We start from the raw sequence: 19,116 nt of genomic DNA on the forward strand, positions 1-19,116 counted from the left end.
GAATTGTTACTGATACCTCATCCCACCAATGACAGTCTTTGGAAATTGTCAGAGTCCATCATTTGATCTCTCCCCACCCCACTCTGGCTGAGAACGTGTATGTCATCCTCCAGGAAATCAAGTGGTAATTAAGAAGACAAATGGAAAAGATAACACCACAGAAAGAAGTCAGATTACATTCATTGACCCTTACTATTGTGTGACCCGATGTAAATCCAGAAGTTAGTTTACATTCACTGACTTATACTATGGGAACATGCAAACCAGATTCCAGAATACGCAGATGCCAGAGTTGAGGATTTATGACTTTTTGGGTATAAGAGGACATCGCTTTCTGTCATAAGTTCGTAGTTCTTCCTTGCATGTATGTATGCACCATTATGTGTTTGGAACAGCTAACCATTTAAGCTTGATCAAGATTAAATGCTATTTTACTCAAGCCTCTGTTTAAGTCTCTTGATTGGCAGTTATGAGCTTAGACATATTAATAAATGGACTTTACATAATCATTAAAATATGCTTTTTGACAACCCAATTAAAATACTGTCATCCCAATCCAAACCACAAATTCAATAGTGATTAAGGATTATGTCTCATTTAGTTTACCTTAATCACAGTCCATAATCCTGCCGAGTCCAGACTCAAAATCACTTTTTATATTTATTTATCAGACTTGTATATTGCTCATCTGGCTGAAGTTGACTCTCCTGTCGATTTCCATAGGTAAGGGTTTACTTGCAAAACATACAATGCAAATATTGTAAAACATGCAAATGCAAACATACCTGATATTCATATAGTCACTTCTCGTGAGCTGGACAACTATATATATTTGTTTAATTAATAAATATTGCCTTTCAATCATTGACTCCTGCCAACTCCCAGGACAATACTCTACAGTTTACTTGGCTATATTTTTTGGAAGTGGTTTGTCATTGTTTCCTTCATAGGGCTAAGAAATAGTGACCGGCTGAAGATCACCTAGCTAAGTGGCTAAGGCAGGACTGGAACTCATAGTCTCTGAGTTTCTAGCCTAGTGCCTGAACCACTACTCCAAAGTGGTTCTCCTGAGCAATATTGTGGAATCAAAGTATTTTCTGTAGCAAAAAAATATATAACTATTACTGCAATTACTATAATCTGTACCATATTAGCACACAAGAAAATATGTAAGTCTTTCTGTGTACAGTATATTTGTACTAATATTTCTTCCCATTATAGCTAGGTTGGCTAACAGATTATTGCTGAAACATATGGAAAAACAATTGACTTAGTTTACTGTACTAATTTTTACCTGCCTAGCAGTTTTTGTTTTCTCTCTCTCTCTCTCCCTGTCCCTCCCCCTCCCCCTTTTTGCTATAGGCTATTAAACATACTTTTATTTTAAGGCCACTGTACAGGTGATCCTTAATTTTAATGCTCCATGGACATCATCTTAAGAGGGTTGACCTACAAAATGTACATTTGCACATACTGCACAGGAAACCACTTTGTTTTGTAGCCCCACTGAGTTCATCAATTGCCTTAACAAAATCATAGTAAACAATAGCATTAAAGTAAATTTGTAACAATAAATTTGTTTATTGAAATTTAGACACTGAATACAAATGAATGTGGAATTAAAAATACCCCCCCAAAGTCGCTCACAGTGCAAACCCCCAACAACCATTAAAACAATTTTCAAATAATTCAAAAAAGACATTGTAAAAGGTTCATATTCCATTGAAGTCAAGATACAAAACACAATTTATAAATAAGAAGGTTTAAGGTTGTTTTCTCCTTTTAAACAAGTGTAAAATAAAAAGGGAGTGTTGAAAGAACACAGATAAAAGCTATCTGTACCCTAGGCTTAAAGATACATTGTGTAGACATGGCTTACTGTATTCCTAATTTACAGCAGGTTAGTCCAATATATAAGCAGCCCAACTTCAGCTTATTATTTACAAATAATACAGGGTATTCTTTTTTTTTAATTTAGAGAAATAACAATTTAGTCAGCAGTACCCAACGGGACATACAGTAGCTGCTTTGCATTCTGAATATGTCATTATTTTAAATTCTGGATTCTGTAGATCCAATGGCTAAGTGTACATACATGACAATCTTATTTATTTTTTAAAACACTGCCCTCAGAGTTGGCTGGTTTTTTTCTTTGGGATCAATAAGTTCTGGATCACTGGAGTGAAAAGGAGAAGTGAATAAGCCCCAATATCAAAAAGATATTTATACAAAAGAAAACAAGTACAGGTACGTAACAGGACATTCATATGTAGAAACACCAGATACATATATCTATAACTGGTGTGCACATATTTCAGCCTTTGAAAGTTTTCCTATGTTTCTATAGAAACAGGGATAGGTCTCATTTGCATGCACAGTATTTTTTTTATAAAGGCTATCTTTGAAAAGAGAAATAGTATAAGAAACTTTAAATCACATTAAGAAACATTTCAGAAAACACAGAGACAATATGCAAATATGACATCAGAAATGGATCTTTTACAGTCTCTCTTTGAGGTTTTTTTAATATGTAGAAATCGCATGCATACATCAAAACAGTAGAAATAGAACAGATTGAAATACTGCATTTGTATTTTTCCTCTCCCTAGATAACATGTTGAAGTTTCTTTAAAGGGCTAATGGACATCCATAATAACACCAGAAAAGCTGCATGCAGTTGAAAACAAAAGTATGCTAGCTGACATTTTACTGTCACAAAATCTTCTTATAATCTAACTTTTTAAAAAGCAATGCTCCAAAGTTTACATTTGAATTACTATAAGGTGCCACCAATGACTAAAAAGTGTATTTTACATCAAGTATTTTCCATGGAGAATATGTAGACTTTTCTCCTGGTTCTTCCTGACCGCATAGAGAAAATAAAGGCGGTCAGAATCTCATGGAACTCAAATGGCTTTGAGAAATTTTATTGACTGAAAATATTCCTTCCCAATGCCCAAATCATACATATTAGTGGGAAAATAAAGGGCACTTCAAAAGACAAACATATCTCAATTTTTAATTATAAGCTGATTTACATTATTGTTTAACTGCTAACCCTACTTACAATGTCTCTTTTCCATTCCAGAACACTCTCATTCTATTACACTCCTTGAATCAACTGGTTCTCAGTCCTATAACTTTTCTTGAAGCCTTCAGTATGCCTTTAAACAAAATATTAGAAATTACAGGCCCATCCATTCCTCCTTAAATATCTACTTACTCAAGACTCACAAAACTAAAGTTCTAGTTCACATCCAAGTCCCCATCTGTATTACAGTATTTTCCTACCTGGGTCTATGAAAATAAATAGGTCCTGATCTAAGAATAACACAATGAAACTTACTCACTCGAAACTGCTTTGAAATTAACAGGGGTTTTGATGTTGCCTCTTATCCAAGGCAGTCCCTGATTAATCATTACTTGTTAATGCTTGAGGTATAAATTATCAGCAAGTTGATTTTATTTCCAAAGATATTTGAAAGTTTGACCCTGTCAAGGTTGAATAGACATTCTGAATTTCTCATTGTTCATGCCACAGGATATCTGGAAGCATGACTTTACCTGAGTGCATGTGTTCCAGCATAGGAAAGATTCCTGAGCATTGAACACTTTTTACAGTCTAGAACTCCTACAGTCTAGGAAGAAGATATTTTGGCTATTAAGACATTTCCCAACATGGATGTGTAGAAAAAAGCCACCTTAATTTTCACTTAAGTTAAGAGTATATTCCAGCAGTCTATCCTTAGCAATAAGACTGTTTTTCTTGAATCTCTAGATTCAAGCATCTATAGCTGGAAGGGAAAAGCTCTGTTTTAAGAAGTGTGTCAACTATCATTCAAATCTATTCAGAGAATTATCTAAACAAATCCAGAAATGACATAATTCAACAGTACTAACTGCTCCAAGTCCCCAACCTTGGAGTTCAATGGACAGCCAAAACAGGAACAGCTTTGCAGATTTCTTTAACACTGCAGTGGTGCTGGATGAAAGCCAATGAGATTCAGACAAAAAGCTATAACCACAGGTGGCCAGCTATCTGGAGCAGTGAAGACAGATGTTCACATGACAGTTTACAAAATGCAAGTACAAAAGCCACTGAGGAATATCTAAATCAGCCTATTTCACCAGGGAGCCCTCTAGATTGACTATGAGAATTTTAATTTGGACCATACCGGCTAGGAATTCTCAACAAAGTTGTTTTAACCTCAACAAATATAGGAGGCAGAAGACGGAGGCTAGGCTACAACAGTGAAGCCATTTATTAAAATGATCAGATCACCAGTAAGAAACACTGCTATTCTAACCTGAGAGAGTAGTATTAAAGTTTTATAACTTTATTGTTTTAAAAAGGTTTCTTTTTTATCAGTGAATACTTCAGACATGTTAGGATTAATAATTCAATACAAAGGATACCATAGCTAAAAGGATGTAGATCTGCACTTACTTTCCTTCTTTATTTGAACAAAGGCTAATTGATACAAAATTGGAGAAGTCTGGCATAATGTAAGCTTTAGTTATGTTCCAGTGTAAGGGAGGAAAGGAAATAGAATAGTAATGTCATAGCAAGCAGTATTTCCTGAACACTCACACTTGGATTGTTTTCAGATTTCAGCCATAGACAGAAAAGGGGATGTCTCTTTTGGGAAATTAGGAATATCTGAAGCTTTCCCAGAAGTTGTATTGATTACAAACTTTCATCACTCTGTTCTGTGACTGTTTTCTACCACTACCCCTTCCCCATCATATCAATTTTTCTACATTTCTATATCCACAAAAAACAGAACAGTGCTAATATCATGAGTCCAGTAGCTGATGCCACTTGGCATAACCCAGCAGAAAGATTTTTTTAAAAATGAATAGTTATTGAACTGGATCAATTTGACTCTGATGGATCTGGTTTTACATAAAACCTGAGGAAAGTACAACTACTTTTTAACTACAGGTTAAAAAATCCTTTGTTTTAACCAACAAGCTTTGTAACAAATCTCTGGACATTGAACCAAAGGATAGGTGTTTTGTGGAAACAAATGTCGATAAAAAATAGAGCACAGGATTTTCTTTAAACAGAAAACAGAAGCAGAATGATCATAATGCTAAATACAAAATTAAAATAAAACATAGTGGCATAATAAAGAGGAACAAGGAAGCAAAATTCAGTAATGCAGGCTACAGCAGAAAGCAGTTCTATAACCTACCTGCTGTCCATCAGTATATTTACTATATGAAATCTCTCTCACTATAAATGTGGAAAAGATGTCAAAATAACCATAACTACAAAACCCAGGTAAAAGTTTCAGAATTATAACCGTAAAAATAAATTAATAAATAACAGTTGTAATAGTCTATGCCTAATTTGAGATAACACTGCAGAGGGACAAAGCTATTTCAGCTTGATCTCATTCTATTAAGTCAGCAGTTTGAGGCTCGGCCATTCCTGGACCATTGACCAATTCTCTTTAATTGCTAAATAGTTTTTAAGCCAAATATTTCTTATAACACTCTAAGTGGAGGAGATAGGCACAAGGGGATTAGTACTGTGGCCAGCACATTTTAAAAAGTTGTGGACAGAACTGTTTCTGTTAAAAGAAAAGATATTTGCCCAGTGGATTAAAAAAAACACCCCAAAGTGTTATTTCAAGTTGTCAATATGATAACGTTCCATCGTTTTTGTGTATGGTTCTCAGCATTCCATTAAAAGTGTTTGTTGTTGAAAACTATATTTAAAGTTTTTTATCCATACGTCGTTCAACAGCTTGTAGCAGTAACTCTGAGTATTGTTCCAACAAGGCAAGAGTTTGGTCATCTCCAAAGTGCCGAGGGCTAGATAAAGTTTCACCACTGCCCTCCCCTAATGGCATTCCAACTATATTTTGTGGTTGCATCAGTTGATCTTTCTTCCTTTGAAGTCCATTGCCATCTTTCAGGGAATCCAATTCTTTTTTCATCACAGAGAAAGTTTCAGTCAAGAGACCCGAAATCTTATCTTTATCAGGCGAAGATTCGATGTCAGTAGATACCTGAAAAAGAAAACAGATTTGTTTTAGAGCTAGGTTTATTAGAAAAGTAAAGGAATAAACAAAAGCTGTTAGCAGTAAATCCTATGTTGCAAGATTATCACTTGTAATCATAGAAGAGTGTTTAAAACTCAAGTCACCCTTCCTCATTCTTCAGTTATATGGATTTGGAGGTGGGGGGGGGGAGGAGAGATTGACTACTGAAATTGCTTGCTTTTTTTTCTTTTCCTCCCACCACTCATAGAGCAGAGAGATTGGAGAAAAATAGACTTCAAAGAATACTGTAAGTTTTATGTCTATGGCTCTGAGCTCCAGGCTGCATTGCTTTTGATGTAGAAAAGAGCAAAGAGCTCATTCCCTTGAAATCTGTCTTCAATCTCTTTGGTTTGCAGGTGAGGGAGAAAGGGAAGGGTCAGAGGAGAGGAGAAGAAGGGCAAGGAGAGATTGCCTACTTGCTTTTTTTCCCCCTCCCCACCCTCTTGCAAAATGGAAAGATTGGAGAGAGAGAGATTTCAAGAGAGTACTGTAAACTGTTTGTATAGCATGCCCATGATCCCCAGCTCGAGGCTCCAGACTGCTGGTCACATTGTCTTCAATGTACAAAAGAACAAACAGTTTTCTTTCTTGCAATCCATTTTCTCTTCAATCTCTCTGCTTTACAAGGGGAGAGGGGAAACAAAGGGCAGGCAGAAGGCAACATGTACTGACTGTAATTGCATTCACACGACGGGAGAGATCTTATAATGGTCATAAATGGGCCATAAAATTATTTCTTTAGCACTGTCATAACTTTCAACGTTCACTGAATGAATGATGGGTAAGTGAGGGCTACCTGTAATCATTTTAAAAACAACTATATTTGTCTTGTTCCTCTTCTGATAAATTTTAAAAATCAAGCCAAACAAATGCATTTCATAACATAACATCAGAGTTGGAAGGGACCTTGGAGGCCTTCTAGTCCAACCCCCTGCCCAGGCAGGAAACCCTACACCATCTCAGTCAGATGGTTATCCAACATTTTCTTAAAAATTTCCAGTGTTGGAGCATTCACAACTTCTGAAGACAAGTCGTTCCACTTATTAATTGTTCTAACTGTCAGGAAATTTCTCCTTAGTTCTAAGTTGCTTCTTTCTTTGACCAGTTTCCACCCATTGCTTCTTGTTCTACCCTCAGGTGCTTTGGTGAACAGCCCGACTCCCTCTTCTTTGTGGCAGCCCCTGAGATATTGGAACACAGCTATCATGTCTCCCCTAGTCCTTCTTTTTGTTAAACTAGACATACCCAGTTCCTGCAACCGTTCTTCGTATGTTTTATCCTCCAGTCCCCTAGTCCTCGTTGTTGCTCTTCTCTGCACTCTTTCTAGAGTCTCAACATCTTTTTACATCGTGGCGACCAAAACTGGATGCAATATTCCAAGTGTGGCCTTACCAAGGCATTATAAAGTGGTACTAACACTTCACGTGATCTTGATTCTATCCTCTGTTTATGCAGCCCAGAACTGTGTTGGCTTTTTAACAGCTGCTGCACACTGCTGGCTCATATCTAAATGGTTATCCACTAGGACTCCAAGATCCCTCTCACAGGTACTACTATTGAGCAAGGTACCACATATACGGTACTGGTGCATTTTGTTTTTTTGGCCTAAATGTAGAACCTTACTTTTTTCACTGTTGAATTTCATTTTGTTAGATAGCGCCCAATGTTCAAGTCTGTCAAGATCTTTCTGTACCTTGAGCCTATCTTCTGAAGTGTTGGCTATTCCTGCCAGCTTGGTGTCATCTGCAAATTTGATGAGTTCCCCATCTATCCCTCGTTCAAGTCATTGATGAAGATGTTGAAGAGTACTGGGACTAAAACAGAGCCTTGGGGTACTCCACTGCATACTTCCCTCCATGTGGATGTAGTTCCGTTGAGGACTACACGTTGAGTGCGGTTGGTCAGCCAGTTACGAATCCATCTGGTGGTGGTGCTGTCTAACCCATATTTTTCTACTTTATCTAGCCGTAGGTTATGGTCTACTTTATCAAATGCTTTACTGAAGTCCAAGTAAATTATATTGACAGCATTCCTCTGGTCCACTAATTTTGTCACTTTGTCAAAGAATGCAATAAGATTAGTCTGGCATGATCTGTTTTTGACAAACCCATGTTGGCTTTTGGTTATTACTTTGTTTGCTTCTAGGCGTTTGGTGATTCGTTGCTTGATTATCTTTTCCAGAATCTTCCCCGGTACTGAGGTCAGGCTGATAGGTCTGTAGTTTCCTGGATCTGTTTTTTTTTCCTTTTTTGAAGATGGGAACTACATCAGCTCTTTTCCAGTCCTCTGGCAGCTCCCTGTGCTCCAGGATCTTTGAAAGATATAGTTCAGTGGTTCTGAGATCACGTCTGCCAGTTCCTTCAGAACCTTGGGGTGTAATCCATCCGTCCTGGTGATTTGAACTCGTCTAGGGTAGACAGGTGTTCACTTACCATTTTCTTCCCTATTTTAACTTGTGTTTCTAATCTGTTTTTGTAGTGCTGTTTTGATAGGTTGGATTGTTTTTTCCTTTTGTAAAGACAGATGCAAAATATGAGTTAAGTAGATCTGCTTTCTCCTGTTGCTTGTCATCTTCTTGCCACTTTCTCCCAGCAATGGGCCAATTGTTTCCTTGACTTTTTCTTGTTTTTAACATGTTGGAAGAAGCTTTTTTTGTTATTTTTTACTTTTGTCACTAGCCTTTGTTCATTGTGAGCCTTAGCTTTCTTCACTTCATCTTTACAGGCTCGGCTTATTTGCTGATATTCTGCCTTAGTTATTTGCCCCTCTTTCCACTTTTTATATTTTGTGGTTGCATCAGTTGATCTTTCTTCCTTTGAAGTCCATTGCCATCTTTCAGGGAATCCAATTCTTTTTTCATCACAGAGAAAGTTTCAGTCAAGAGACCTGAAATCTTATCTTTATCAGGCGAAGATTCGATGTCAGTAGATACCTGAAAAAGAAAACAGATTTGTTTTAGAGCTAGGTTTATTAGAAAAGTAAAGGAATAAACAAAAGCTGTTAGCAGTAAATCCTATGTTGCAAGATTATCACTTGTAATCATAGAAGAGTGTTTAAAACTCAAGTCACCCTTCCTCATTCTTCAGTTATATGGATTTGGAGGGGGGGGGGAGGAAGGAGAGATTGACTACTGAAATTGCTTGCTTTTTTTCCTTTTCCTCCCACCACTCATAGAGCAGAGAGATTGGAGAAAAATAGACTTCAAAGAATACTGTAAGTTTTATGTCTATGGCTCTGAGCTCCAGGCTGCATTGCTTTTGATGTAGAAAAGAGCAAAGAGCTCATTCCCTTGAAATCTGTCTTCAATCTCTTTGGTTTGCAGGTGAGGGAGAAAGGGAAGGGTCAGAGGAGAGGAGAAGAAGGGCAAGGAGAGATTGCCTACTTGCTTTTTTTTCCCCTCCCCACCCTCTTGCAAAATGGAAAGATTGGAGAGAGAGAGATTTCAAGAGAGTACTGTAAACTGTTTGTATAGCATGCCCATGATCCCCAGCTCGAGGCTCCAGACTGCTGGTCACATTGTCTTCAATGTACAAAAGAACAAAAAGTTTTCTTTCTTGCAATCCGTTTTCTCTTCAATCTCTCTGCTTTACAAGGGGAGAGGGGAAACAAAGGGCAGGCAGAAGGCAACATGTACTGACTGTAATTGCATTCACACGACGGGAGAGATCTTATAATGGTCATAAATGGGCCATAAAATTATTTCTTTAGCACTGTCATAACTTCCAACGTTCACTGAATGAATGATGGGTAAGTGAGGGCTACCTGTAATCATTTTAAAAACAACTATATTTGTCTTGTTCCTCTTCTGATAAATTTTAAAAATCAAGCCAAACAAATGCATTTCATGATGCTTCACTTGCAAGTAAAGAAAAAGTAAGGAGCTGCTAAAGTCTTACGATACATAATTATAATACATATTTTGGCCTTCAGCTATAGCTGGTCAGAAGCTTAAAATTCTTTCGGCTTACCTTCTGGTTTGCTAGTATAGTTACATTTGGTTTCTAATCACACACAAGAACAAGAATAGATGTCTACTATTTAAAGGATTTTTTTTTGCTCCTATTCTTAACTGTTTCTGAAATAATAATAATAATAATAATAATAATAATGTTGTTGTTGTTGTTGTTGTTATTATTATTATTATTATTATTATTATCAACAACAAGAGAGTTGGAAGGGACCTTGGAGGCCTTCTAGTCCAACCCCCTGCCCAGGCAGGAAACCCTACACCATTTCAGACAGATGATTATCCAACATTTTCTTAAAAATTTCCTTTGTTGGAGCATTTACAACTTCTGCAGGCAAGTTGTTCCACTTATTAATTGTTCTAACTGTCAGGAAATTTCTCCTTAGTTCTAAGTTGCTTCTTTCCTTGATTAGTTTCCACCCATTGCTTCTTGTTCTTCCCTCAGGTGCATTGGAGAATAGTTTGACTCCCTCTTCTTTGTGGCAACCCCTGAGATATTGGACTGCTGCTATCATGTCTCCCCTAGTCCTTCTTTTTATTAAACTAGACATACCCAGTTCCTGCAACCGTTCTTCATATGTTTTAGCCTCCAGTCCCCTAATCATCTTTGTTGCTCTTCTCTGCACTCTTTCTAGAGTCTCAGCATCTTTTTACATCGTGGCGACCAAAACTGAATGCAGTATCCCAAGTGTGGCCTTACCAAGACATTATAAAGTGGTATTAACACTTCACGTGATCTTGATTCTATCACTCTGTTTATGCAGCCCAGAACTGTGTTGGCTTTTTTAGCAGAAACAAAGAGGTGACTTACCAGGTGATATATCTGGATGGCCTTACGCATACTGTCCTGGAGCTCAGATACTACGTGCTTGCATTGCTCAACACTGATTGAAGAACCTGGTAGTGTGGAGAAACAAGAGATCATAAATACCGAACAAAAATATGATTTCAGTCTGCCCTATGATTCACTACTAAAAAATACTACTGAAGTTATGCAAAATCGTATCAGTTTTGGAGAAGTCACTGATTCTTGAATATTCACAATGTGAAGCATTTGATTACCATTACAATTCATGAAATGTATCTTAATACAAATATTGTCAATTAATTTGATTTGTCAAAGAAAGAATGCTGAAGCACTAATTAGCGTATCCACAACCAAAGTTGCTTTGCCTTTGTTTCCTTCTCATCAATAGGCATATCCAAAATAATAAAACAGTATTTCTCAAAAAAAAGGGGAGGGATAGTTTTTATAAAGTGCAAGAATAATGTAGATTGCTTAGGTTTGGCTTAGCTGGTTCAATCTGAACCTGCCAGATTTTGGTTAAACAGCTATGATTACAATCAGTGATCCTAGTCTAAAAGTCTGCTCCCAATTAAAAGAAGAAGTACATCATAGCTATCTGAAATCTGAGTATTAGAAATTAATAATTTATACATTAATTCATATAATCCACAAAAGCATCTTTGACTTACTGAGAAGGATACAATTTAAGGTAATTATGGTTATGGAAAGCCTATTTTAGCATTACATCACTTTCTTGCAAGTATTAAAAGGCAAGTTTAACTTTGGTTGCTTGCTTAGCTGCCATCTCACTAATTAAGCACTGTCAAACATGTAAAAGCATGTAAATGACACACAATGAGACACAATAAATGACATAAAAAGGGACAGACATACACATTTGCATAAGCCTTTATGTCCTGACAAAGATAATGTTAAAACGCACCAAAAATCCTTTTGTAATTAAAAATATATATTTTTAAGCAAAAGAACTGCAAGAACTGAGTGGTACAAGATAAAAGTCTTCCTCAACTCATGCACTTGATAACCACACAGATGTATACCCTTTGGCAAAGATCTAACCATTTCCTTCTTTGGAACTTTTTTTTCCAGTTTTTCAACCTATCCTACAAACCTGGGATTGCCACATTCAAAGGAAAAAAATGTCAACACAAGCTAATATCTGAGTTCCTTTCATTCTTCATACATTCTTGTTAATTTACAGTATGAGTAATCTCTATAATCTTGTTAATTATTCTTCCTGAATGAATTATGAGCCATTCTCTTTGCATTACAAGTGCAATTCTCCCATTATTATATATTTACATTGCTGTTGAAATCAATCAATGCCAACGCAGATGTATGGACATGTTGCTTATGGTATGTAAGCACTCCAAAATTCTTAGGTGAATGATGTACAAGACTTCAGAACTAATGGCCATGAACTTTCAGCCATGAATAGCAGATGGCCATTGTGATGACCATACTTCATCTCCCATGTTATTTTCTTCCGTAATGAGAAACATGTGCACAATTGATAGATGGAAAAGGACTGAAAGCAGATGTTAGATAACTTTTCCCAAGGCCCAAAGTTGCATGCAAGCCATTAGTAAAATATAAAATGATACTCACTCCTGCCCTCAAAAATCCTTTGTTCTAATGTGATTCAGCAATACAATTTATGTGAGACATAATTTCAAGGAAGGAGTTTCTATAGCAAAACTATTACAGCATTAAAAAGAGTGCTTCACTGTTTGCTCTTGATATTTTATAGAATGGCGTTTTATTAAGTTGATTTAATTGTGTTGTATTAATTGATACTTTTAATGAAGCTTTATTGGTTGCTATAAAAGTGCTTTAGAAACAGATGGTTAAAAATTAATATTGTTTTATAATACATCTGTTATTCCCTACCAATATAACCACTTTATTCAAATTGGTGAATAAATTATTTCTGGATAAATCCATTGTAAAGAGGACTTAGACATGTCTTTGTCAGTGAAACTGCTTTGGTTGCCCTGTGAAATCATCTTTGCTGCATGGAAGTCAAGGACAGAGCTGCCATACAACAGCTTTCAGTATTACTGACCATGATATCCTTCTGGAAAGTTTAAACTGGGTATGTGTTGAACACATTAACATTGGTTTTGCTCAGATTTGGATGTTATACCATCTGGGAGATTTCTGCTTAATACTATACAATATTATTAACACTACAGCAGCACTGTGCCTTGCTGTTTAACAACTATATTAAATTGCTGAATAATTCAAAGTCTTAGAATAAAGTGCTACCGGTTTTCTGATGCCACCACTGTTTTCTCTTTCTCTTCTTCATCAAGTTCAGATGTGGTAGTAAAAATGTCTCCTGAAAGTCTCACAACTTTTCAGAATAGATTTTGGGAATGTATTCTGCAGGGTGGAAGATTATCAATGGACAAATCTTCATCTCTGCAAACACTTCTGTAACAACCCCCCCTTCCCCCATATTTCATTCTACTACTGTTTGAGCCATAGTGGCGCAGTACTGCAGGGTACTTCTGCTGACTGCTGGCTGCCAGCAGATTGGCAGTTCTGTTCTTATCTGCTCAAGGTTGACTCAGCCTTCCATCCAGTGGTGGGTTGCTACCGATTCACCCCGGTTCGCGTGAACTGGTAGCAGCAGCAGCGGGAGGCTCCGCCCACCCACCCGGACATCATCAAATATGATGTGCGCATGCGCAGATAGGGTGCACGCATGAGCAAAGCAAGCGCGCGCGCACAAGCGAACCAGTAGCAAAGGTAAGTGAAACCCACCCTTGCTTCCATCCTTTCGAGGTTGGTAAAATGAGGACTCAAGATTGTTGGGCGGAAAATGCTGACCGTGTAAAACCGCTTAGAGAGGACGGTAAAGCACTATGAAGTGGTATATAAGTGTAAGCGCTTTATTATTGCTATTGCTACTAAAACTTAAAAAGCCTCGGAATATTCTAGATGTTACTTTTTTTTTCTTCAGCAGCAACACACACACACAGACACACAGAGACACACCAATTGTCTCATGTTTCTTACACTGCTTAAGTGTTAGCAAACAGTATCAGAATCAGAAATGCTGAGATTTAATTCTGTAAGTTCTGGCAACATTGGGGATAAAATCCTATTTTCCACAATGCAGAATATTACTTAAAAGCTGTATTGCTTGCTTTTACCCCCATTCTTACGTTCCCTTTTGAAGAAGGAAAAACATGAGAGCTGTAACATTTGCATGCACCAAAGCAAAACGTAAGTAAAAGGGGAAACAGAAACACTGAATGGGACAGTGCAGATAGGACAAGACAACCAGAAGCTAGATGGAAAGAAACATGCCGGAACAGAGAAGCCATTCACAAAGACAAAGGACGGAAGGGGGGAAAGGTAGGAGATGGATATCTGTGCACACCTGAATCCTTTCCAAGGCTTTTTGCATTTGTAGGAGACCTTGGCCCACTTTGTTCATAAGAGCAATGCTCATCATTAGCTGGCACATAACTAGCAGGGGCAACTTTGTCCCTGCATTCCACTGGCTGTTTTTCTGGAGAAATTGGATGCAGTTCATCTGAAGGCTCTTTTCGGTTGGAATTAGTTACTCTTGGCTCAAGTTGGGCTTTGGACCTCAAATGTGTTTGGTTCTCTTTCAGAGCGTCTGCACAGGGACTCAAAGGACTACTTTTACCAAGGCCAAGAGGTCCAGATGCTTGACTTTCCAATTTCAAGGCCCAGCCTTCAGGAAAAGACTGTTTCTTCTTCCCAACAGCACCAGGTGACTGAGGAGATTCTGATCCTAGGACAGTTTTTGACTTTGTCTTTGGTGAGAAAGAAGCTAATATTGGCCTATCAGGTAGAGGCTTGGGGATGTCAAGGGTCAAATGGGCTCGACTAGATGCCAACTTGCTTTGAAAGGACTGGGGTGACGAACAGCTTGCAGTTTGCTGAAGAGAAGGTTTCACTGGGCTGTTGTCTTTCACAAATGGCTTATTCTTCTCAATGTCGTCTAACAGATTTAATCTCGTCTTCTCTGATACTTGTGGGCTGATTTTCACTTCATTCTGGTTTTCTGAACTATCACCAAAGCACAGATTCTCTCCCATGGATACACTACGGGACATCTTGGCCATGAAACTTGTGGTAGGACTCATATAGGACTTTGGTTTTGCAGCTTTAATGTCTTTGGCTTGGAAAAAGCTGGAATTCTCCATCTTCAATAGTGTTGCAGAAAATGTCTGATGATGGTTGGATTTTGGCTCCTTCTCACCTACCATTAGTGCCTGAGGCCGCTGCCTGACAGACAGCATCACACCAGGAATTTTATCTGTAGAAATGGAATAAATAAATGCACACAACTGGTCTGGAGCAATTTGTGCAGTCAGAATTAAAATAGCTCCAGCTTCTAAATGTAATTATTTCACTTCAATTTCTGGAAGAAATAGTAAGCAAAATAACAATGTTATTTCAATATTTTTGAACTATCACACTTTGTTCTACACAGTTTTTCTCTAAACATCATTACCTTAATTTCTGTTAGAAAATTTTAGACAAGAAATAGTGTTACATGTCCTATTTGGTTCTTTTGCTCTGTGCAATATGCAATAAACCACAGGAAAGTTGCAATAGCATATCTCCTTTAAGCAAAAAGTAGCCATAGAATAATAATCCCAGTTTGTTATTGCTAACACAGAATTTGTGATATTTATTCTGTGAGTAGTGCAAAATACTAAGAAAAATAAATGCAGTCCCAAAGAAAACATGTAATAAGGGGGGAAAAAAGGTGAGATGCCAGTCCCTAGACACTGACTTATTAGCAAGACATTCTGAATGCTTTAAAGTCTATTGAGCTAAACTCCTTTCTACAACAGAGAATTCAAAGCTCTTTCAAGCTCAGCTAACCAGGGCAAAAAAGGAGGAGAAGCAGTTACTGTTTTCATTGTTGCTTCTCCTTTTCCTTTATTTCTTAAAACTGTTTCCTTCCCACTGATGTCAAAGGAAGCAGGAGAAGGGAAATATGTTCAGGGTTTCTGTAGGTCTCTCTGAATTCTGTTTCATGTCAAGGACGTGGGAGGATTGCCAAAATCTCATTCAGCACACCAACAGAATGCTGCCTGATCCATTCACTTTCCCCCCACAATTGATTGGGAGGGAAGGGCAGCTAATGTTTTCACAGGGCTTGGGAGGAACTCCTGAATGAGACCAAATCTTCTTTTCTGGGGGTAGATTCCTTTCCCATTCTTTTAAAAGAAAGATCTAGGTAATCTTTCCTTTCCTTCCAGGGCTCACTGGACTTGTAGACTGTTTTTTAAAAAGCATTGAGTGTCAACTTGCCTCTTTTTGTCATCAGATGTAGGAATTAGCTTTCCCTTCTGATCAGTGGCTGCCCAATTCAACCCACCTCTGAGACTGATCAGCAACTACATTTTGTAGTGAGAACTTGTGATTTCTGAATGAAAACATTAAGGATTTTCAGCCTCACAGACAGATTCCCATTGTGGGGTCATCACTCTAACCATTTCATAGAAAGCACTTCCTTACCATTTTGGACAAGATCGTGAACTGATCGGGATTTCCGCAGCATCACCGTTCCATCGCTATCTGGGAAAGACCCAACAGATCTTCCACGTCCTCTGTTGATCTCTACAGCAGACTTTCTTTTTTTCTGCATATAAAGTGACCTAATGGAATTAATATCATTTTGAAAGAAGCTGTTCTCTGTGGGCATGTGCTGATGGTCAAGCCCATTTTTCAGCAGTTCATTAGTAAGTTGCTTTGGCAAACCAGATCCTTCAGTAGATTTCTTATCCAGTACCAGCTTTGATGCAGAAAATGAGGGTTCCCTATGGAATTGAAGACAGGACAAGATATTTGATTGACAATTACATGCCATCATAATGTCACATTTCTACCATCTACTACTACATAGCATCATTATATTGCATTCTTGCCAACTACTATAAAATAGAATAGTTCTATAAAGGTGTTTCCTAAGGTCATTAAATAATATTTAAGACTAATTCTTTCCACAAAAAAAATCTTTTTCTTATAGAACAGTTGCCAGTAAGAAGAGAAGCACTAATCCTGCATGGCTATATCTGACAGAATGATTTAGGGAAAAGAAGGAATTTGTACTATGCAAGGCCTACTAACTCTCTGTTATTATCAGAGTACTCTCTTAATATGAGATAGTTGAGCTCTTGCTGTGAGATAATTAGCATGGCTATGTCTGACTAAATGATTTGGTGAAAAGGAGGAAATTGAAGCAAGTAAATCTGTTATCAGAGTAAGCTCTGCTTGATTTAGAATAGAATAGAATAGAATTTTATTGGCCAAGTGTGACTGGACACACAAGGTGCATATGCTCTCAGTGTACATAAAAGAAAAGATACCTTCATCAAGGTACAATACTTACAACACTTAATGATAGTCATAGGGTACAAATTTAACACTTAATGATACAACACTTAATGATAGTCATAGGCTACAAATAAGCAATCAGGAAACTATCAATATCAGTATAAATCATAGAATACAAGCAACAGAGTTACAGTCATGAGTGAAAGGTGATGGGAACGATGAGAAGATTAATAGTAGTGCAGATTCAGTAAATAGTTTGACAGTGTTGAGGGAATTATTTGTTTAGCAGAGTGATGGCGTTTGGGAAAAAACTGTTCTGTATCTAGTTGTTCTGGTGTGCAGTGCTCTATAGCATCATTTTGAGGGTAGGAGTTGAAAGAGTTTATGTCCAGGATGGGAGGGATCTGTAAATATTTTCACAGCCCTCTTTTTGATTTACTATGCGATATAGGCAGTTGCTCTGGTCTCTTGTATGCTGATAAAAAGAAAACCAAATGTTTCCCAATAGAATAAACACCTTTATCCAATACACAAAAACAACAAGCTTCACATTCCATCATGGATAATATTTCTATAATGAAATATTCATGAAGCATTGAAATAAGCATCTTTGTCCCTCGCCTACTGAAAACAGATTGGAGCCAATTAGTAAAGCAGAATGGACAGTATTTTTTTTAACCACTCAAGATGAATGAAATGCTGAAATAAAATAAAATGCCTAAACAGCAAAGGCTAAATAAAAGTTTAATTTATGGTTTAATGGTCTTCATTAAACCATAAATGGAGTGTATCCATTCAGCCTAAGAAATAAATGCAGCTATAAAGTTTTATTTATTTATTTGTCAAACACAACAGTATATACTGTATAAGTATAAGCATGAAATAAGTATGAAATAACCATACAAATTGGATACAATCAAAGGGAACATTAGGACAGGAACGGTAGGCACGCTGGGTGCTCTTATGCACGCCCCTTACAGACCTCTTAGTATCTTGATCAAACATGGCCCCTTAGCTCGCCCTGTCTGAGCAAAGCTTGTTTTGCATTCATAAAAAATGGAACTTTACCTGAGTACTGGAAACCGAGATAGAAACCGAGAAGAAATACTGTTTTCCATTCTCTCCAGGGTCCTACATGATCCATCTGTCATTTAAAAAGGAGGAAAAGTACTCAAATTAGGGATTAAAAGCTGCAGGGGATTTGGATATGAAATTTCAGCAAGTATAACTTGACTTGGGTTTTTCTATTTTGCATACAATTTTGCGTACTATTTTGTATACAGTGTACAAGAACAAAGATCCCTGGAATAGTATACTTTGCTTTGCACCCCACATCATATTACAAACTATTCCCTGAGTTCAATGGAACTTAATGCCACTGTTCTCAGGATTGCAAATTAATAGATAACTATTAGTTTCATCTTGACTAATTTATGGCTGTGAGCTCCTTAACTCTTTCCTCTAACATTAGGCAATTAAACTGTTTCTGTCTGGGCTTAGAAGCTCTTATTTAAACCACAGCATTAATCTGTTTTCATTTCACTGATCATGATCTTAAGGCCATCTACTGGGAGACTAGTGGACTTCCTTTTGTAATTGGTTAGCCACCATGAGAATAGACTGCTGGATTAGATGGGCCAAGAGTCTGATCCAGCAGGGCATCCTCTTATAGACTGTATGATGAGGGGTATGAATCTACAGATTACCGTATATACTCGAGTATAAGCCGACCCGAATATAAGCCGAGGCACCTAATTTTACCACAAAAAACTGGGAAAAACTATTGACTCGAGTATAAGCCGAGGGTGGGAAATGAGGCAGCTACTGGTCAATGTAAAAAATAAAGATAGAGCCAAGTAAAATAACATGAATATTTATTTGAACGAAAAACAATAAAAGTGCAAAAGGGGGAAGGAGGATTCCCAGCTCTAAACAAAGGGAAATCCCGGAATGCC

At 37.4% G+C, this 19,116-nt stretch overlaps 1 protein-coding gene across 3 annotated transcripts in view; it reads right to left on the reverse strand.

Annotated features, from left to right (window-relative positions):
- Positions 1-1,557: 1,557 nt before the first annotated feature.
- Positions 1,558-19,116, reverse strand: part of MAPKBP1 (mitogen-activated protein kinase binding protein 1) — a 169,383-nt gene continuing 151,824 nt past the window's right edge. For 2 of the 3 annotated variants that reach the window (XM_058162031.1, XM_058162032.1), the window contains 5 exons: positions 18,230-18,305; positions 16,343-16,644; positions 14,220-15,128; positions 10,832-10,917; positions 1,558-6,020 (listed from right to left, as the gene is read on the reverse strand). In XM_058162031.1, coding sequence (XP_058018014.1) covers positions 5,724-6,020; positions 10,832-10,917; positions 14,220-15,128; positions 16,343-16,644; positions 18,230-18,305 — 1,670 coding nt within the window. In that variant the 3' untranslated portion in view covers positions 1,558-5,723. The remainder of the gene's footprint in view (positions 6,021-10,831; positions 10,918-14,219; positions 15,129-16,342; positions 16,645-18,229; positions 18,306-19,116) is intronic. The other variant, XM_058162033.1, reaches the window with a different exon arrangement.

Source organism: Ahaetulla prasina, chromosome 1 (genome assembly GCF_028640845.1).
Source record: "Ahaetulla prasina isolate Xishuangbanna chromosome 1, ASM2864084v1, whole genome shotgun sequence".
Classification (NCBI taxonomy): domain Eukaryota; kingdom Metazoa; phylum Chordata; class Lepidosauria; order Squamata; family Colubridae; genus Ahaetulla; species Ahaetulla prasina.